Consider the following 22,351-nt stretch of genomic DNA (forward strand, 5'->3'; position numbering starts at 1 on the left):
ATATTACATCTCATTCTATAGTCTCTACAGTCATGCTGTAGTTTGTGACTGGAGACAAAAGTCTCAAAATCCACTTCTAGTGTTCAAAAGTTTGTCACTTTAACCTTCAAGTTTCCTCTCAATTTTCATCAAAACGGTCTCAAATCTTCATCCTGTGTCACTGGATCTTCTCTACAAATTTCCTCCCTTTACTTACTGTTTAAAGACACGGAAGCTGCTGTGTACAATGACCATTTTTCAAGTTTTCTTCTATTACTGAATGATTTTTATGGACTCTATACTCAGGTATATTAGAGTTTTCATTTCCTTATTGGTTTCCAGTTTATAAATCTGAAACAGATAGACTCCTTAATGAAAAGGAAACCAGGAAGAAAGAGTTCCCTCTGTTAACCCTTTAACCCCAAAAAGATGAGTAGATTTATTCTTACCTCTCATCTCGTCTTCCTCGGAACCGTGCTTCCTCAGGATCCCGTGGATATCTATCATCTGAAGGTCTCCGTCCTTCCCAAGCACCAGGAGGCCCACGGTTTGAACCCCCTCCTTCAAATTCCCTGTGATCAGGAGGAAATGGAGGCCCAGGTCCACCTCGTCTCCATTTTTCATCTTGCAATGGTGGGCCTCCTCTCCCCTCAAATTCCCGTAATCGATGGCCAAATCTCTTATCTGGATGGAAGTCGTCACGGAAGTCATCTGGTCGATCAAAGTCATCATGGAAATCTGGGTGAGGTCCTCGTCTATCTGGCATGCCCCTGCTGTCTCTACCATCACCCCACTCCTGGCCACCTCGAAACAACCCTCTCTCAGGCCCATGATCAGGACCACCACTGTTCTGGTCGTGCCTTCTATCTGAGAGAGGGCCCATGTGATGGTTTGGTGGACCACGGGAGTCACCTTGAGGGAAAAAATCATAGCAGATTTCTGTAACGTTTTCTAAAAATGCTCTAGGATGTTCTAGTCTGTGCAGTTCTATAAAGCATACACCATACATTTCACATTAAATAATTTTGGGGTGAAAACTTTTCCTCTATATTCCAGCCCAAATCTGCAGAAGCTTTCCTCTCAGCCAAGGCCCTGTGTTCTGATGTAGCCTTTTCTGTTTAGAGGCACTGCACTGGAACAGCCTCTTTTAGAAGAATTACTCACAGAAGAACAGACAACATATTTAGTTACCTTTATTAAGACCGGGTCCTTGGTTGTGAGGGCCAAGACGACCTTGTCCTCCCTGCTGCCCCAGTCCTGGTATCAGTGGTGGAGGACCTGGGTTCTGTCCATCCTATAAGCATATAAAAGCCATGTGAGTTGCCATGCGTGAGTATTTTATGCTTTTAAGCATTTGGTAAGGGGAAAAACAGATTTCTTTACGTAAAGACTGCATCTGCACAGGTCTTGCAATAGAAACAGCTAATTTTCCAGTGGTTTCAAGCTAATTTTTCAGACATTCACATCAGTAATGCTTTTCAGTCACTGTCTGGGAAACACATAATTTCATAGGAAACTTAGCATTTCAAGGACTAGTATTTTGTCTGTAACAACCAAAGATGATAAAGCTCATACTCTTGTTGCCTGTTAGAGAAGATGAGGAAACTATGTATATTGTTTGAAAAATACCAGGTACTGCTTTATGTGCAGTTAAAAAGCTACATAGATCAAAGACTTCCTTTGGAAATTAACAAAAAAAATTCAATCAGTGAAAAAATAAAAATATGAAGAATGTTGGGATGAGGGGACAAAAACAGGGCCATAAAAGAACCTCTCCTATAAAACCTTCATAAACTGTTAACATGGAAATATGTGAGTTTCATTTTTAACATGCTAGCAAAGTTTCTTTCTCTTAATTCTAATTCTAGAGTCAAAAGAAAGTTCTAATACTTGGCAAAGCACCGAGAAGCAAGTTGTTAATGGGTTCTTATGCAATGACAGGGCTAAAGGCAGAACCTACAATCACCTGCTTTTCTCAAGCAGAAGCATTAGAGAGAGCAGAGGTTTGTATAAGTTATATGATCCCAAAGAAAAAATAAAGTATATATAAGTTGTTTGTTATTTTCTGTCTTTTTTTTAAATGAATTTAAAGGATAAAATAATGTTCTTTAAATTCAGCTACTGCCACAGACCCATGAAAGATTTCTACAGGTACCATGTTTACACTGGACCCACTACAATAACATTAGTTGGGAAACAATGTGGTTGAACCGTCTGATTCTGTCTGTAAAGAGCCAAGGCAGGAGAAAAAGTCATTATTTGGGGTTTGGTTTTGGCTGGAGCTAAAAGGGGGCTCGTACATAATTTACACTGTAGCAATCAGATTCAACAATAAAAAAGCATCACTGTGAACACCACAGAGTTGAAACTCAAAAGATTACTATACAAAATCTTTTTATGTTCATATCATCATCAAACCCCCCCCCCCCCCCCCAACCATACCAGAAAACTCTAAACATGCAATATTTTTTTCCTAACATGTCTAACATGTAAGATCTAGACTTGGCCTTCATATTGGCTTGTCAGATACCCTCCAGATTGCAGGTAGTTTGTAAATACTTAAAAACCTATACTCCATCGCCTGTCATTGTACTCATAATTACACTGCTTCATCTCTCCATGAATCAAAGTTAAATAATTTTCATGTTCTACACTTACTTTTGAGAAACACTGCCTTTTTTTCTTCTGGTTGCAAAGAAGCAGTAAGTTCATTTGTGTATTTTTCCCATCATAGCTTGAAATACTGGTTTTAAATTAAACATTTATATTCAACTGCAATATAGGTGATAAACACAAAAAAGCAAACAAATATATACTATAAACATCACATTTTCACAGAGTAATTTTGTAAGGACTTTGGAAAAAAAGAAAATGCAAAATGAAAGGCCTGGTCCGATGGACATTAAAAACAGACTCCCAAAATACTTTCCTACTGATTGAATGTTGACTTTAGTCCAGAACAGATAGATTCCCCGACTAGGTAAGACCCAGCTATCACAGTACTTCTGCCACTCTTGACCAAAACCCTGCTGGAATTCCATGATTTCTCATATTTAGCATATGCTTACTTGCAATAAACTATTGAACTTCTTAAATTTATGCCACTTGTGTTTAACCAAAGCAGCAATTTTTAGCACTCACTAAATGAGTTTCCTTAACGTTTAGCAAAAACTGCTATTCCAAACAAATTTTGCTTTGACAAGACAGGAAGACAGAGCCATGCCTTTCATTTCAAAATACATTCTGGGCTCAAAACTGAGAAACAAGTATGGACAGCTCAGTAGGCAATACCGTAACAAAGCTGTAAATGGCCTTGCGTACCCCACACCTCAAGGCGGGGAGGTCTGGAGCACCTCACACTGCCTCCACTGCCGGCTCAAGGTTCCCCAATGCGGGTTGAGGTTCTGCACCAGTCAGATAAGCTGGTGCAGCAGAACACAACTGCTCCCCATTACTGGTGTATCTGCCCTACAGGTGCAAGCGGCACAGCCATTTTAGGACAGCCATCTGTATCAATTAAAACTATGCACAGAAGGCGGAAAGAATTCTTTGTATTCACTCATAAGAAAAAATTGTGTTCGTTTCTAAAATACTGCACAAGCTCCTAAAGTTTGTCTCTATGTGGACAAGAGACTTGGCTTGAAGTATGCGTACCTCACTCAACCAGTGAGATGAAATTCAGCAAATCTATCCAAAAGGAATGTGAGAAGATCGAATCTAAATTAGCAATAGCAAAAGAGCTCCAAAGTACTACTGCTAACTTGGGAATATTCTATTTATCCATCTGCATTTTAATATCAACATGCCTATGTCTAGAATAAGATTTTGTCAATCATATCTCAGACAATTTCCTTCTCATAAACAGTTCTCTATTCCGTTTCACATTTGCAGAAGGTAGCAGATCTCACATACAGGGAGAGAGGGATGTACATCTCACCCACACACTGCAGTAAACCTCTGCTTTCCAATAGCAGATGCAGGCAATAGTGGTATCTTATATGGAGATGAACCTTTACAAGTATGTATAAATGCTCAGTATTACTGTCACAAGCCCTTGACAAAGCAGATATATATTCATACACTCCCACTACTGAAAAGGAAAGCAAGTGATTTGTACATAGAAGATAAAATGTCAAATTCAGAACAAAAACCAAGCTAAAGACTATTGTTTAAGAAAATCAGAGACAGGAGCTCCTATTTAAAAAGGCTCTATCATATTCATATTACAAGGAAGCAAACTGGAGCAAAAACTGACATTACAAATGTTAAAATCTGTTCATTTTTAAAAGTTACCATACTAAAGCAGCACAAGGAAGGAAAAATGGTCAAAAATACCTTGCTTTGTCTTTTTTTAATACCTGTAAAGACTTCAGGATAGCAGTGTTCACTGAAAATAACGCAACTTACTGAATTCTGACCAGTGTTAACACCAGGGTCAGACAAGGATGGGCCCTACACCTATATGTAAGCATACATAAACTTTTATACACACACTATTATTCTCAAAGCAGAAAAGTTAGTCTCCCTGAGACAGCAATGAAAAACACTACACTAGTTTAAGTTATAGTTGTGGAAGCAACTCTCCTTCGCTTAACTTTGGACGTTTTTGAGATCTCAGCAATAGTGTCATACTAACAGACTTCCGGAAGGAATTACTGCTGATTTGTAAGGAAAATATTCAAACACACACACACAATTTTTAGGCTACTCTGCCTCAATCTGAAATGGAATCACTGCGCTAAAGCTCACTGCAATACGTCATCACTCACTGATTGGTACTGGACTGCATGCTAAGGACTATATCCATACCTGTCTAAAGCTTTAGCTAGAAACTACTGAGTGCAAGTGTAAAAGAGTTAATTGTTTAAAAAAACCCACACATTTTTTAAAATTAAGTACTTTTTTTTCCAAACACACCCTTCAAAATTCAACTTAAAGCTGAAGACAAGAGAAATTTTAAGTAGAGAATCAGTGCCATATAAATAGGAACTTGTAAGAGCTAATAAATACAGAAAGCCCTGTGTTCTCTGTGGTCGATCAGAAGATGGAATAAGCCTGTTACAAAAGATGCTGAAGAGGGCAGAGCAGGTTGCACTTGGTACTGAACCAGACTTAATCAAAACCTGACTTGATTCCTGTAGAATTAATTGGTGCATCTATAAGTGACACCCTCCAGTACTCCACGTCAGCTAAGCACAAGTATATTGCTGAGTGGGTGAAACTTCCTGGAGCTGAATGCCAAGGCAGCACGACACAGGGACATCCAACTGGCAGCGCAGTGGTCAGCACACACCCAGGCCACGCTCAGCAGTTCCAGCTCAGTGCTCATCCTACCAGACCTGGGCTAGTCGTACACAAACCCATCTGATACCTGGGCAAACAGTGCAGTAATGAGTTAACAGTGTACACCACCAACCTATTAACTCGTGCTCCAGAAGGTACAAAGGTGGCTAAACAATTCCTATACCAAGGTAGGAAGCAGGATAGCTGGGTTCCTATGTGCTTAATTTGAATGATGAGTTCATCCAGACCTAAGCTGATAGGGGGTGTCAGCATCTATAGTTAATTCATCCCATAGTTCAGATTAACTCTGGGACAACAGAGTTGGCAGTAACTTGCTTTAATTAATACATACGAGTTTTCTTATGTTCAGTTTGCTTAAATTCAACTTTTATTAGTGCTTACATACTCCACAGGAAATTCCCATTTAAGTATTTTTAAAAAACCTGGAGTTTCTCTTAAGGCTATGTTTTTGCAGCAGAGTGATTTCTGTACCAGTATTTCCAAAAATCCCTTTTGTAGTTACCTCTGCTGCTTCCAAACTATATCACCCTTTTCATCACCATTTTTTTCATGAGGCCTCAGTCTTGCAAGTGTACCAAACCTCCAGCCTCTCAGCTCTTGCTCTGCATTTCTACTGCATGACATTATCACTCCTACATTCTTAGCACTCTTCTTATTATACAGACCAACACGTACCTGATTAAATGGAGGACGAGGCCCATCACCCAACAGAGGTGTTTTCTGCTGCTGGAAGGGCAGAGGGCCCTGGGAAGGGTGCGGCCCCCTTGAAGGGTTCGGTTGTCCCTGAGGTCCTTGCATGTTTCCTTGAGGCCCTACTAAAGAGCCTTGTGGAGGTCCCTGCTGGCCCTGTGGACCTGGTGGCCCACGCAATTCTTGTGGCGGTCCTAACATTGTACCTTGAGGCGGGGGTCCCTGGAGGCCCCTCATCTCCTGGGGACCATGTCCTAGTAAACCACTTTGCATATGAGGACCTCTCATTTCTTGCGGATGACCCATCATCATCCCTTGTGGAGCAGGTCCCTGGTTATCTCTGGGTCCTGGTGGACCCTGCATCCCTCTTGGATTAAGTCCCATCAAAGGCCCTTGTGATATAGGGCCCTGCATCCCTTGGGATCCTGGAGCTCCTTGCATGCCATGAGGAAGAGGTCCTTGCATTCCTCGGGGACCAGGCGGCCCTTGCATTCCTTGGCCACCAGGAGGACCTTGAGGCCCCAAGTGACCTTGTGGGCCAGGCGGACCCTGCGGTCCTAAATGAGTCTGCGAGCCAGGGAGACCCTGCGGTCCTAAGTGGCCTTGTGGGCCAGCATTACCCTGTGGACCTGGAGGCCCCATTGGCCCGTGAGGGCCAGGATGTCTCTGCATTCCTTGATGTCCATGTAAATCCTGAGGCCGTGGCATTCCTTGTGGAGGCCCTTGGGGGCCTGGAGGTCCTTGTGGTCCCATGAACCCTTGTGGACCCGCAGCTCCTTGGTGTAATGGAGGACCTTGAGGTCCCATTTGTCCTTGGGGTCCCGGAGGCCTGAACTGTCCTTGTGGACCAGGAGGTCCCATCTGAGGCATATTCATTGGCATCTGCTGAGGTGGAAGGGGCTGCTGAAATCCTTGAGGCATCTGTGACATTGGGCCTTGCCCTGGAAAAGGCTGGGGTCCGTGAAGAGAACCTCCTGGAGGTGGTGGCTGCACTTGCTCAGCTTGCTTTTGTGCCAGTCTCTCAATTTTCAATTGCTGTCCAAAAAAAATAAAAGAGACCCAGAAAATCAACTAAGCGCAGAAGTATATGTTATAACTAAAAATCAAAAGCAATCACCTAATTTCTCAGGAGTTTAAAAATATTTAGTGCTTTTCTCTTAAGAGAAATACAACTAAAGAGATCCATAGATCAGTATTAGTTAACTGAAATGTAGGGGCCTCACTGAAGGTTTCACAGCATCGTGGATTAAGTTCGATATCCTGTGAAAAGGTGAAAACAGTACTACAAAAGCAAGCTACCTGTTTTAGTGTTGAGGTCCAAATATATCACATAGAGCACTGGAAGAAGTTTACTAATAACTGTCTTTACATACGCACCTCCAAGAGTTGTGGGTTTGTGTACTGAAGTGCTGCCATTTCCTGTTCAATCTCTGCCTGTGTCTTCTTTTTCTCCTCCAGCTTAATATCTTCCTTTCTATCATTCAGTGGCTCAGGCGGGGGAGGCAAAGGAACTTTATTCTGCATCCATGCCTATAAAGAACAGTAAACACAAGATTAATTCTGTAGAATGATATGGATGCAATATATTGCTGCCCTGGGACAGGATATGCTAGAATACTGTGTAGTATGGATATTTAGAAGCTAAAACCAATGCTGAATAAAATTTCCATATCTTATAACATCCTATTTTCCAGATACAAGATATAAAGGATTTAACCAAATATTTCATGCTTAAATGTTAATTAAACTAACCACTGTGGTAAATTATTTTGCACTGGGTGTTGATATAAAAGAGCTGATACTCCAAATCCAAAACATTTCAATGGCCACACCCTTTCTGAGGTTGGGAAAATAACAAGTTGATCTCCTGATCACAGTGTATCACATACATACCTGCTGAAACTGTGCTGGTATTGGTTTTGCATAGGGTACTTTTTTCTGTGGCACCTTCTTTTGGTCCTTTTGCATTACTTCCTCCATTCCCCAATCCAGGCCTGGGATTGTCATTTCAATGTCATTGGACTCATCTTTCCCTTTAGCAACACAGAGACAGTCAGAGCAGTGCAGGTTTACAGAGCAATCCTGTTACTCTCTTTACAGTTTATTTAACGAGAGAGACAAAGAAGTTTTCAACTCTTCCTTCTTTGTGTGGGAAATGCACACAATACAAAACTTTAGAAAAAAGTGTCTGTGCTACCAAAATATATGAAAGGAATGAAAGTAGTCACACAGCATCTGGATGGCTCAGAAAAATGCTTCCCCATAGCTACTACTTACCCATCTGCTCTTGCTCCATGGCTATTTTCAGTTGTTCAGGTATTCCCATCCCAGGAATAACTGCTAGGCTGTTGGGTTCCAAATCATCTAAAGAAAAACAATATATAATTATACTTGGAACATTTTTTTTTCACATTATCATTTTATGCCTTTGGGTTCTCACATGTTTAACATTGGTACCATTACATATCTCACAACCGGTGGGTCACTTTTTAATTCCATACATGAATTACAGGATATTAAAAGAAATTCAAATTCAAATTCATAAATACACCCCAAAATGTCAGAAACTATGTCCTTTCAGGGAAGTTACATTTAGAGTAGAAGCTCAGAAAAGGAAATAAAACCCCATACCCATTCCTGGTTTTGTTATAACAAATCTATATATTTTAAAACTGAAATTTGATTAAAGTGCTGCATTTTAATTTATATTCCCAAACACAAAAGAGCAAACAACCAAAAATCTGAAGAAAGAGATACCACCTCAGAGTTGAAAGGGTTGCTGAGGCATGCCATAGAGCTGGGCAACCCTGGGCAGCCTAAAATTACCAAAATACACCCTTAGAAGGGGGGGTAAAGTTTTAAGATTTTAGTCAAGTTCAGTAATTTGAAAGATTTTTCCTGCTGTAGTTCAGGACTGTGGGAAGTCTTGAAGTCACATGAAGTTATCAGGAAGAAAAGTAAATGGGAGATATTGCCAGTGGGAGGGAGAGTCAAACCTTCCTGTGACTGACAGAGCAGGTCTTACCTCCTGGAGCTGTGGAAACAAAAGAAAACCCATTGTTGGAATGGTGATCTCTGATAACATAGAGAATAAAATCATCCTTGTAAAAAATATCTTTGTCTAGGTAGTCACCAATGCTATAATCCTGTTTCATCATGTTACCCAGAAGCTGCACTCTAGTGGCAGCTAACGACCTAGGCTTGGTTCCTGACCCCAACAGCCTTTCATCCATACTGATGGAAATTGTCTTACCATATTCCACACCATCCTCTGACATCCCAGGCAGCAGATTCAGGTTGTAACGATCTCGCATTTTATCTCCAGGCCGATTTCTAGTCCAAAACTTACTGTCAAAACAAAGTTATACGATCTCAATAAAGGGTCAAGAGTATTAACTACCTTTTAACTTTTAGCATGCTGTCTTGATTATATAAGGATTCAACTCTTACTAAATCAAGCTCAGTGCTAGATCTGAACATCAGATGTGACGATCAAACCAAAAATTAAAACCCCAACAATTATCATATTGAATTATATAGTTAAAATTCAGAAGATACTTCAAAGCGTAAGGGGTATGAGTACAAGGCACCAACATCAGATACTGAATAGACAGATATCTCTCTAGTCCGTTCCAAAAACTTCTCGCTCAATTCAAATACATTCATGTACAACTAAACTTGTCAATACACACCCACACACAAAAATTTACTCCATTTATAAAATGCTCTATTTTTACAGCATGTTCAAGCTAAGAACACAAACTATATGCCTTCAAATACGTTTGCAATGTGAAAAGACAGACATGACAAGCAGATGATCTGTGGGAAAAAAATGCTGGGGAGATAAGTATTTTTCTTCAGCAAGAAACTACAACAATTTTTTTTTTCATTTCTTCATGAGATTTCAAAGCTCTCACAAACCCAAAATCCTACTATTTTTAAGGCTTCCTTAGATGAAGGATAAGAGCTTAGACACTGCCTTCTAATGTAAAATGTTAGTGCCTTCCCATTTAGGTAAGTTTGTGTCTCTGTTTTGCCCACTGATTGTGTATCAGATCCATCCCAATCTATTCTTTGTTCCCTGATGCCATGCACCTTTCTAGTTCCTAAATGTACATAAATTCTCTTAGATCTTTTCTTTAAATACTTGAAAGTACCTGGTGTGATCATTTGAGCCCGAACAGAGAATGTGTCCAAGAGGATGCCACGCCAAACTCCAGATCATTCCCTCATGAGCCATTTCCATTCCACCAACCTCCTTCTCAACCCTGATGCATTAAAAAAAAAAGAAAAAAAAAAAAAAAAAAATCAGTCATCACACAGGTAAGTATCTGCTACAGATACAATACAAAACTTCTGCTATTCAGTTGTTCCTCTTCCTCTATCCCATATTTTGCCAAACTTAAGACTCCTAATTTTTCTCTTGGGTGATCATTCCCAGTTGTTCTTAACAGGGAATTTGGTAACGCATGGATTTTTAACTGTACATTTAGAAACAAAATAATTACATCTCAGAACAAGCTCTAAGAAACTAGGAGTGTCAACCATTCATTACCCTCTCAACAAGAGACTGTTTTCTGTGCAAGTAACTGCATTTTTTAATATACATCTGCACAGAAAAACTTCTTCATAAATGAAGCATATTCATAAACTTTCTCAGGTATAGAGAAAAACTATACCATAAACATAAAAGTCAAATACAGATTCAAGGCTGAAAACTATATTTTATGTTTAGTATAATAGCTCGCACATCTGACCAACACCTTTCCAACATGCTGATGAAAATGCCACATACCCAACATGCCAGAACAACAAAGAGCCATCAGATCCTCCACTGGCAAACAGTCCTTCATGAACAGGATGCCAGGCCACAGCTGAAATACAGAGCAAGCCACAATCAGAAAGTATAACACTAGTATTTTTAATGAATGGAAACCAGGATCTGAAAAAAATTTAATTTTTAATCCAAACTTATTAATAAAAATCCACATAATATAACAAATTCTGACCTGTGGCCTCCTTCTTATGACCCCTGAAGACCTGAAGTTCTTCTTTCAGATTACGAATGTCAAAGAGCTTACAGAGATGGTCACGAGAAGCTGTTAGCAGCCAGTTGCCATTCAGATTCAATTTCACTTCCATCACTGTGTTTTTATGAGCATGTCTGCAAGCAGACAAAAACAAGACTGTTTGTCCAGACACTGATTTCTCAGACACAAATAAAAATGCAGTAATTTACCAGTCCCAAATATTCAGGTCAATAACAAAGTAATTCAGGCTACTAAACCAGATATTGTGGCTTTCTGTCCAAAGGCCCTATGCTTTAATCCTGTTCTTTCGTACTTCAGAACAACTGGCAGTGCTTATTGAGACAGTGTTCAGTTACTGTGCACACTTCTACTGCAGCATAAGAAATTTGTCATCAGCCAGATGAAACATCTCATATGTGTTTCCATATCTGTTTCATATGTGTTCAAATCTGTTTTCTCAATGAGAACTGTGTGACTAGGAGGTCTATGGAGAAGGATAAAATAAATTAAAATAAGGAATATTAAAGTCACAGTTTTCCAAGTACAGATTTGACTTCATCTAGATTTTCTGGCGCTAGCTTTATATTTGAAGCAATTGTGTATGGCTGAAAAGATGTGAGGCAAAAAGCTAAGAAGGGAATGGGAAAAAAAAATAAAAATTAAGTTAGCTTATATTTGAGCAAATCAGTGTCTGTGGGCAAGAACTTACAGTGTGGCAAGGCTTTGGCCTGTCTTTGGATCCCAGAACTTGATGGGCTGTTGGCTATCTTTACTTCCTGATACAACTAACCCCTTTGTTGGATGCCAGTCAACACATTTTACATCTGCTCCATGTCCTGTTAAGATAAAAATTGTTTATTTTAAGATTTTGCAGACACTGAAAAATTAAAGGGTGCACACCTTATAACTGTAATGTAAAACTGAATGAAAAACATCACGGAGCACAGGTCACAAAACATGAAATCAAACTAAACATTCTTCTGAGTTACTTAGGTTCCCACTAATCACTGTGAACATCTCAGATTACATCCTCAAACCAAGCTCACTTCCCCAACATAAAAGGTCTCTAAGAAGTTTCTGTTCAAACTGGTACTTTTCTTTAGGCTTTGACCCTATGCTCTTAAACAATATTTTATATGTAACACTGATGAAACATTTGTATGGAAGTGGTAAGGGAAAATAACAGTGTGACACTTCACTTTTTGTGAAATATTGTAGAAATGAAAAGCAAATACATATTTATTCCTATCCAGTCAGTACTACCCTTTTGCTGTCCTGTCAGAAAATAAGTGAAGAAATTAAATTATGGATCTGAAAACTAAATTAGCATATGATGAAAAGAAATCTTACCAGATGTATCCTCTTATCAGGTCAGAGGGATTCAGGTTTTTCTAACACTTGAGTTAGGAGAGAAAAACCCTCATGCCGTAATTTCATTTTAAACAGATCGAGTGACCTTGACAGAGAATCAGTGCTGCTCAGATGATCTAAAATCTGTCAAGATGAAATGTCTGTTCCTGCTACACAACAAAATGAGATTTCTGAGCTGAACTATACAGATTTAGAGAAGAAATAACAAACAGTAATTTCTTTCTCCAATCTCTCTCCATGCCAGCCCACTTCTAGGGAAAGCCAACAGTAACATTGAATGCCAGAAAATAAAGCAGCATGAAGTAACTAAAGAAAAAAGCAGCACAAGAAAGGAAAGACTGTCTGCAACATAAAGGCACAGAAGTTATAAAATGGCATGGAAGAATAGTAGCATGTGCCATGAAAGACAAAGGGTTCCCATTAAAGTCACAGTTCCCACAAGTACTGCTTTGCTATATGGTGGAACATGTAACTGCAAGCAGCACAAGGTGTCTTAATATAGGCCTCAATTTGTCAAGACATTACAAATTACTATCAGTTGAAATTTTCCTGAGGCCACAGACAAATCAAATTAGAATAAGCAATATACTTCTATCTTAAAATAAAAGCAAAATATTAACATGTAGAGCACTCTCTCCATCAAACGAGTGCAACTTTCCAGAGGAAAGGACAGACAGGGAAAAGATTCTTGACCCAAGAAGAAATGAATACAGCTTTGGTAAGTATATGGGGAACAACTTTAAAGATGGATTGACAATGTGGATGAAGGAACCCAATGCTCCACCCCCAGCCATAGCAGGCAGAATTGCCCTTGGAATACGTGGGGTCTCAGGGAAGAGCAGGATCCTCAAGTTGTAAAGACTGTAAATGTGCTCACAAGGGACCACTGCGGCGCTCCATCCTACCAACAGAGGGGCACTGGGAGATGTATTGTTTCCCTTCTCTCTGCCTCTTCTGATGCAGAAATGAAAGGCACTGTCTGTCCGGATTTACTTTGACTAAATCCCTCTCAGCTAAAATGTGAAGCTGAATACCGAGCAAACCTTGCTTTGGAGTGTTTATTTGGGAGGAATGATTCTGCCAGTAAGAGAGAAAGTGTTCTCCCTCTGTAGTGGAAGGCGATTCATGCTTGCAGATTTTCAGGTGATGATATTCTGTAGGTACTTGCTATATTGCAGCCCCAGGGGAAAGACAGGGGGATTTTAATTCAAGGGCAACAATAGGCCCTTACAGAGAAATACTCCATTACAGTTAATAACTGGTTGAACTGTATGAAAATGTATTCAGACGGAAACACTTGAGTCTTACCATAAATATGAAAAAAACCCAGCGAACCCATAAAAAAAACCCCCTACCCACATGGACTGGAATTACATTGCCCTTGCTGCTGCTGAAAAAAAGACAGTTAGTAATGGAAGAGCGCTGAGAGACAAAGGGCTGCTCTGTCTGGCCGGTAAGACTCCATCCGGAAAATGAATTATGCTGCTGAAAGGCCATCTCTGGATGACAGCTCATCCTGTGCAAGGCTTTATTTAGGCTTTTCTTTCAAGACCTAATCTGAGTTAGAGCAGCCCAACTATATACCTTGAGGGAAAAAAGGCTCAGAGTGGGGAATCCAGTTCAAGTTCAGAGACGTGCTCTTAAACAGAGCAACCGAAGTGTCCATTTTCTTAAAGTCTTCAAAAGGGAGCAACAGTCACAGACAGCACTGGACTGACGGGCTTCTCAAAAGCCAGGTCTGATAGTCACTGCCCACTAGCCCCAGACCACAAAGCTGAAAGGTAGTGAAAGATGCCAGGACACTTAGAACTTGTCATAAGAGCAGATACATCATTAGGTACTTATCAATAGGCTTCTGACCATCATCAGCACATTAGAACTGACCATAGGGATCAGAAGAAACATACCATATTTACAAACATAACCATTATAAAGACAGAGAACTGGCATTTCCTGCAGAGAGCAATCTTTCAACCAGTGTGCTCTGGACTACAGCAATAGTGGAGGAAAATGGGGACTCTCCTTTGTCATCTAATATAAATGATCTATCCTGCAGTCAAGAGAGACCTCTCTCAGACGAAGTTCAGCACTAAATGGGATCATCATATATACTTAGCTATGTCCCTAATGCAATGAAGCTTTCTCAAGTGAAAATAAATTCTTTCCTACAACAAATATGCTTTAAACAAACAATTCCCAAGAAGTGAACTAACTCAGAAGAATTACATAAGATAACCAAGATAAAGGAACAGCACCATCTAATCAGACCTTTTTAATTTTTTTTTTTTTTTTTTTTAATTGGAGCCATTGACACTGTATATTGCTTTTCCGTTCTGCTGATAGATGTACACACTACTACCTGTAATGAGACAGATGATGAAGAAAACACATTTAAAATAAAACTCCAGAGAAAAAGAAGCCTGGCAGATTTTACTTTGTAGTTGTTCTCAGGTCTTAGACTAAGGTTCTAGACTAAGACTGCGAATAGGACTCTCCTCGGGTACAGCACCCCTGTCACCAAGCATCATGGTCAAAAACCTTAATCCATGCAAATCTCTGTAGTTTACATTCCTTATTTGCTGACTCTAAACAGCTTTTGCTCAGTAATTTCAACAGTCACTCCTGTGATCTAGGAGATCAGGATGGGAAATCCCCCCTGAACAACACTTGCATGCTTTCTGCCCCCTGAGCCCACCGGTAAAAGGCACAGACTTTATATCATTTCACTGTCTTGTAGAAATGTTTTATGGATAAATGAACTTAAATGTGTGAACTGTTTAAAAGTCATGGAATGGAAGGCCTATAAACAAATGGAAATGAAAGACTTAAGGTAAAGATTTTTGATAAACTGAACTTGTTTAAAATGAGTTAATGTCTGAGCATAAAACAATACACTAACGCTTGTCAGTTTTACTACAACTGTTTCTAACCTTTTAAAAATGTACAGAAAAAACAAAAAGATTCTTTTAAAAAGTTGAGATATAACAGAATTTCTCTAATAATACTTTTCATATGCATAATAAATTTTTGAAGTAACTGTAGTCACAAAACCATTAATTAATATACTGATTGCTAATACTTCTAGCCAACTTACTTGAAGGGTTGTTCTTTAAGACACTGAACAGAAATACTGGTTGGTGAAAGGCATGTTATGCTACAATAAGATTATGTGTAACAGTGTTTGATCAAACCCAGCATGTCACAAGTCTGGAAAAGTACACATAAATTAAGGACTTGATTTTTTTTTCCCCTTTCACTCTAATTTCTGCATATACAATTTAGAGAATGCAAAATATGGTGTAAAAAAATTGGTTTGGATCATTGTAACATATCTGTATATTATAATGCAACTGTGTATAAACTATCAATTGCAGATATACCAGGTTTATTGCTGTAGCTAATTTTTTTTCTATTATATTCTTTCTCCTAAGAATGAGCCCCATTCTAAAAGTACAGAAATTGGAAAGAGGATTTCATAGATGATATTGTAGGACTTCTAGATCCTTCTCAGCAGTTATTGGGACTGAGATGACAGTCTAAAGGCATCTTCTTGTACTTTAACATATACGTTCCAAAGAAAAAACATTATTTTTAACTGTCTATATTTTAAAGAATTAACATATTCATTTAACTGCAACATTACTGACTGTTTCTCATTTAGAGAGAATTCTATTTGCTTGGATTTCTTTTTTTTTTTTTTGTTTTTTGTTTAAAGACATGTGATTCTCTTATGCTGTTTTAAACTGGGAGTAAACAGAGCAGTGTATCCTCCACTTGAACTGGTCAGACTTGAAGCCTTTTCATCACCACACAGTAATGTTCACCTTCCTGTAACCTGTATCCCCAAAACAGAGAACACCTCTCAGAAGAGCAGGCCCTTTATAGGGGACTATTTCCAAGGGATCTGCAAAGAGACATTAGGTCTTACTACCGTTCAAGCTAATGTTCTCCACCCTCAAAAAAAAAAAAAAAAAAAAAAGAAAAAAAAATAAAAAAATAAAAAAAAATAAAAAAAAAGGGCCTGCAAGTCAAAGATAATGGAAAACCACCATGTCAGCAGAAAGACGTTCTAAGTTTTCTAAAAAATTCCTTTAGACTTTTGTTAGTTGCTTCCAGACTGCTAGGCAAATTGGATCATTCTGCCTGTTCCATTTTTATGGAATGCTTTTAAAATGTTATCTGATGGTTACCCATTCCCCTAGCAATTCCCTGCTTCTACGTAAAACTCACTTAGGAACTGAATACCTCTTACCTACAAGAACCTAGGTACTATTCTGCTAACACCAATCAGGTTAGCAATAAGGGTGACATTTTAATTCCAATAATTTAGTGCTCTTTGCCCTATCGCATCATGTGATTTATGCTCATCTTCAAAGATGTCCTATGAGCTCTTTCATTTCCTATTCTCCACCCCAAGAGTGAATACCACAGAAACCCTCTGTCTACAGATACACAGTATGCTTTCTTCTTTTTAGCATAATGTAGGAGGTAGCTGAATAGGAAATTAAGGGAAAAGCTCCTTTCAGTCTTTAGTGGATTCAGAACAATGCCACCCACCATAATTTCAGATCTCTGTTCCATAAACTCAAGTTTTATTTTCCTTTATTTGCTCACAGTCTTTCTCTAGCTCTCTGCTAATTTATTAAACATGGTATCTACAGTGACTGCAAGACTTTTAATCTACCTACAGGGAATGTTTCCTAGATCATCAGCATTCCTCTAAACCAGCAGCAGAATGGGACACAATTAAGCCTTGTTTACAAATCCCCCTTTTCTTTTTTTACAGTTCTATGATCATACTAAGTTTTCTTCCCAGACAAAAGCTCTTATAACAGGATAGTTTGTTTTCATTATCAGTGAAATCAGAAGGCTAAAAAAAAAAATAAAAAAAATCAGTAAACACTAATGAAACAGGTGTGGGTAAACGAGTTTTCCCAAGATTACCCAGAAGAGGTAATCAAGTCCCCAAAATGTGTTTCCATAAATGTGTTCAGAATTTGTATGTGCTAGTCCCAACCAGACTTATACCACTCAGTGAACAGTGTGAATTCTACAAAATCCTAAAACATGAGCAAAAAAAAATTTTGAACTTAATGGAAGCCGTGTGCTTGCACAGTGGCAAATGTACTGCAAAGAATCATAAAAAAAAGACCTTGTTATACTACATGTAATCACCAATAATGGCATGTAGTGATCTGAATGCATTATATCTGTTGGAATTCAATGACAAAGTCTTCTGTAAGGGTTTATAGCTGGGTCCCAATGTGTGGGAAGTGGGTTATGCAGGGTTCAGTCTTTAATGGGACTATTCACATGTTAAAGTGAATGTCTAAATCCTTTACTGAATTGAAGGTAGAATGCTGAGTAACTTCCAAAGCTGAAATGCACTGCTTTGAACAGAAACGAAAATTACACATTTGAAAATGTCTAGTGTTTTAAATTTGTGACATCAGGTCTTTTTTTTTTTTTAATAATTGTGTGTTCATAGTAGAGTCTACAAACACTATAGATACACCTTCCTTTCCTTTCAGACATATTTGCTTTTTCTTAACTCCTGAATTTATTTTTGAGCATTATCACTACCTACATCCAATCAGATTAGTTCCTGTATGTATGTTGTAAAACACAGAGACAAAACAAGTTTGACAGCAGGTTGAGCAACAGCACAGGAACGGGACCATCATCTGTAACATGTGAAGAGCTGTTTAGCATTCTCTTAGAAGTGAGAACTATAATGAAAATCATTAAATATGCATGCTTCACAATTTCTAATCATAAGACATGGTTAAGTCATATCTAGACTGATCACAGATAATTATCAAAAGGAAGTTATTTTAGTATGTAAAAGTATTACAAAATTTTCACTAATTTTGCTTAATCAGTGTCCAGATTTTCTAAGTTACCACTTTTATGCATTTAATAACACCCCCCCCCTACACATAACATCAAATGCATCTCTGTGTCACAGAGTTCACCTATGTGATGATGCTGTAAAATGCTGCATAATGCTTAGTGCAATACGGTAGTTATTTCTATTTAAGAAGCCATTATTAATCTTAAACAGAAAGCCATCAAGAAGCTCAGAGAGCTAGTTCAAGAGAATGACAGGAAAAATAGGGCAGAAAGTATAAAAAGGAGAAGATGCACCACATTAAAAGTGTCCAACACCTTCTTATTCAATATACATATGCTAGTAGCTTAGCAGTAATGGCAGCTGATTTAAGGACAAAAGCAGGTTTTCATCACAGTTAAATTATTTATGACAGACTGGATTCTACTTTGCACTTAGGCAGAGTTACCTATGAAAATTCTCATGGCATGTTACTTATAATTCCTTTGCAGTTATTCATCAGATAATTAAAAAGGGCTTTTTTAAATTGCAAAAGGTAGAACAACATCCTTTTTTTTTTTTCCCTGGTTACATTATTTGTAAAGTAGCTGGGACTAGATTTTTTTTTCTGTTCAAAAATTAGCCAGCCTACTTTGAAAGCAGCAACACACTTGCTTTTCATTGACAGAAAAATATTTATTTACAATGGTATTTACATTTAATGATATTAAAAATAGATATTGTACATGAAACATTAAAAATGAACAGCAACTGTAAGAAAAATTGTCATGCTTCAGAACACAAACAGCTGACAGGAGCCAAAAAACCCACTCCCTCAGAGAGAAACTGTCCCACAGTTTTCTATTGCTTGTTCTCTGGCATCTTCCTCTCAAGTGTCTGGTACTAGTCACTAGATCTGAAAGAGCTCGCACTGCCTCTATTGAGCGTTTACTGTCTTAAGGCATCAGACAGGACTAATCTCTAGTCTAATGTGGCACGGCAATTACTACACAATGCCATATAGAAAAAAGGAGAGAGTATTGCTGTGTCCAGGAATAGAACAACCAGCTGTCCTTCAGGGAAAAAAAAGTGTGAACTTGAAAGATGAGAAATTAAATCATTTTGTCAACCATAACCCTGCAGTTCCCACAGATTTGTGTATTTATAATTGGTTACAGAATCAGTTTGCTGGGCAGACAGTTTTCTTCTAACAACAAAACAAAAAATATCCCCGAAAACTGTGAGCTTTCACATTAAAACATTCCCAGTCAAATCCTCTACTTGAACTAAACAAGTATTTTGGAGTCTGCTCACAGCCTGTACCATCACCTTTTTTTAAAAATAAAAGATGAATCTGTGTAGAATGTCAAATACTTTGAAGTCTCACAATGACAGTTTATCTCAAAAATAACTATTTAACTGCTGCTCAGACAAAACATACATTTATATTTTATGAATCAAGAACAAAGTGGAGCATGTGTTAAAAACTGGTGCCTGAAGCTAAGCTTCCAGCAAGTGAGGTAATTTTAAGATGCACTGATTGTAGAGTAGCTTCACTGAGGATTTTTAAAAACATACTTATGAAACTAGTTTTATTCACTAATTATTGAAAATGTTGATTGGTGTGTTCACTTACTGCTATCAAGGTGACAAAATCCCCAGCCTTTCCCCCTGCAGACTTTTGTCAAACTTTTGCTTGTTACATCTGTATGAAACATCACTAAGCAGAGCCAAAGTCTGCTATTTGCACGGAATACTACAATAAGCAATAGAAAGAAGGAATGTCAAAAACACAGCATTGGTTTAGACATTTTTAAACTAACTTGAAGCTATAAAGAAACATTGGTGCATCCTAAAAATTAGCATAGCAAATTAGTGAAAGGAGGAAAAAGGAAGGAAAAACAGGGGGGACACTGAAGAACTTAGAAGCAGCTTGCCTCAAGCTCTGTGCTCTGGTCATAATTTAAATCAGGGCTGTAAGCAATAGAGGCAGAATACTTAGTTCACAACTCAGGGAAGAGAGCAAATACTTCCAGAAAATCTAAGAGCATCGTTAATAATTTTCAATATATATTTAACATCCTGCTGGATGTCCATTAAATTTCTGCTGGTGATCATGGCTGTTGCACGAGAAAAGCATAGTCGAAGTACCTAGTTTTAGAAATTAATCCAATTTTCACACCACTGTCTGGCTGCACAAACAGACATCACTCTCAGCAAGCTGCTAAAACCTAAGAAAAAATTTTGTGGATCCCAGCAAAAGAAGTTACAAGAAGTCTTTTACTTTTATATAATTTGACATCCCCTTAACTCCCAAGTGAACCCAGAATCTTTTAATAAAAACACCCAACAAAGAAGGAACACCAAGATCTTTCAACCTGATCTTCCCTCAGTGGAAGAGTAGGTTTCAATGTATTTTTATGGTTAAGACTACAGGACAGGATCCTACTCTTTTACATCCCATTGAGAAGAGAGGTACTATCAACTCTCTTCTCTACCAGACAAGTAAATTACTTTTAAAGACAGCCATGTTCATCTGGCCAGTCACAGAGTACCACCACTTGTCCAGCCAGCTCCTCATTTTAAGGGCTGGCAAGTCTGCAGGAAAACTGTTTTCCTTCTTGCCAACCAAAAGCGCCATGTAAGCTACTTTTGATAGCCACTTTAACCCTACAGAACATCCAATAAGTACGAGCCCATTATCATTTTAAGCAAAGAAATAATGAGTTGAGGTACACTGAAGTTAGGAAAACCCTTTTCTCCGGTTCTAGGGCAAATACTGAATGAGCACCTGCTATCAGTAGTAAGTGAAGGGCAGCTGGCCCACAGGTGGGGCAGGGGACAACAGAGAGATTCTCAAACTTTGTACAGACTCTAGGAAAAGATTTGTGTCAGTCAATAATCCAGACATTTAGCAAGTGTAAGAGATCCAAGAAGGGATATGCAGATAGAGACCATTTAACTTACTCTTTGTGTTTTACAATACCACCAAGATTGAGCAAACTAGGAAGCAGCAGGTCTGCTGAAGTAAACTGCTGGCAGAAAGTAGAGCACAAAGCACTACTCTTTCTATACAGAGGTGAAGCTGAACAGACAGGAGAATTTTCATCTCAAGCACAAAGAACCAATTTTCATGCAAGTGAAATGTGAAAGGGCTGTAAATTACGAGGACAGAAACACAATAAGCAGAGTACCATGAACTAAAACAGAAAAAAACCTCAGCGTGTAATATCATACAGTGACTTATGAACATGTTTAATCTAGTGGTGATCTTGGGGCTAATGAGAAGAAACAGCAAAATTTTAAAAAATCAGAGCAAAAATGTAACTAAAATGCAGGAGCAAAACAATTATTTGTAAAGTGTTACAGAAACATAGTAAGAAATAATAATTTCCATTAAAATTTGAATCAAGCAGCAAAGATGAGCTCAGGTGAGAGACAGAAACAAGGAATATTTTATCACAGTCTTACTTCAAATTTCTGTACCATCAGTGTTCATATTTTCTCATATTTTCCTGTTCTTTTCTATATCACCACCACCACATCTGTGGACTCCATCCTCTTTCCTTCCACCTATTACTTTTGAAATTCAAGAAAATGTTTTCCCCTTTCAGATTTAAAGTTGTCCCTATTTAAGTGGAAGAATCCAAATCCTTTTTATTTCTGTTTCAATTCTAGAAATAGTTCCCCTATTAAGCAACTATTTTGGAAGAGTGTGGCTGTATAAATATCTACGAAGCTCTCTAAAACACCATGTTTCATTTCAAATTCCACAAGCACATGAATGGATCAAATTGTAAAGCTCTTCACATGTGACTGAACAGAGAAACAGGGCAAAAGATGGTGTTGAAAACTTACCAGGGATTTTGTGCGATAAAACCTAACAAAGAAAGGGAGAGATGTCAACAGGAAGAAATGGGATAAAACAATCCAAAGAGTACTTAACTCAGATATATCAAAACCAGGGGAAAAATATGAGAACATGTAAAAGACAACATACATGGATATGAGAAGAAAAAAGGCAAAGGGGCCCATCACCAGTTTAAGTGGGGTTCCAAACAAAAAAGTGCTGGTAACAATTTGTGGAAAATGCTGTCCTCAGATCCATTTACTGACATCACAAGTAGATGTGAATAAAACAAGTGCT

General features: G+C 38.4%; 1 protein-coding gene across 1 annotated transcript in view; it reads right to left on the reverse strand.

Moving 5' to 3' along the window:
- Positions 1-22,351, reverse strand: part of WDR33 (WD repeat domain 33) — a 72,069-nt gene that overhangs the window by 8,604 nt on the left and 41,114 nt on the right. The window contains exons 8-19 of the mRNA XM_074912803.1: positions 11,713-11,839; positions 10,983-11,137; positions 10,769-10,847; positions 10,131-10,241; positions 9,227-9,321; positions 8,999-9,007; positions 8,251-8,337; positions 7,867-8,006; positions 7,351-7,503; positions 5,959-7,008; positions 1,171-1,273; positions 429-891 (exon numbers count right to left, since the gene is read on the reverse strand). Of these exons, the coding sequence (XP_074768904.1) occupies positions 429-891; positions 1,171-1,273; positions 5,959-7,008; positions 7,351-7,503; positions 7,867-8,006; positions 8,251-8,337; positions 8,999-9,007; positions 9,227-9,321; positions 10,131-10,241; positions 10,769-10,847; positions 10,983-11,137; positions 11,713-11,839 (2,572 nt within the window). The remainder of the gene's footprint in view (positions 1-428; positions 892-1,170; positions 1,274-5,958; positions 7,009-7,350; positions 7,504-7,866; positions 8,007-8,250; positions 8,338-8,998; positions 9,008-9,226; positions 9,322-10,130; positions 10,242-10,768; positions 10,848-10,982; positions 11,138-11,712; positions 11,840-22,351) is intronic.

Source organism: Athene noctua, chromosome 8, assembly GCF_965140245.1.
Source record: "Athene noctua chromosome 8, bAthNoc1.hap1.1, whole genome shotgun sequence".
Lineage (NCBI taxonomy): Eukaryota > Metazoa > Chordata > Aves > Strigiformes > Strigidae > Athene > Athene noctua.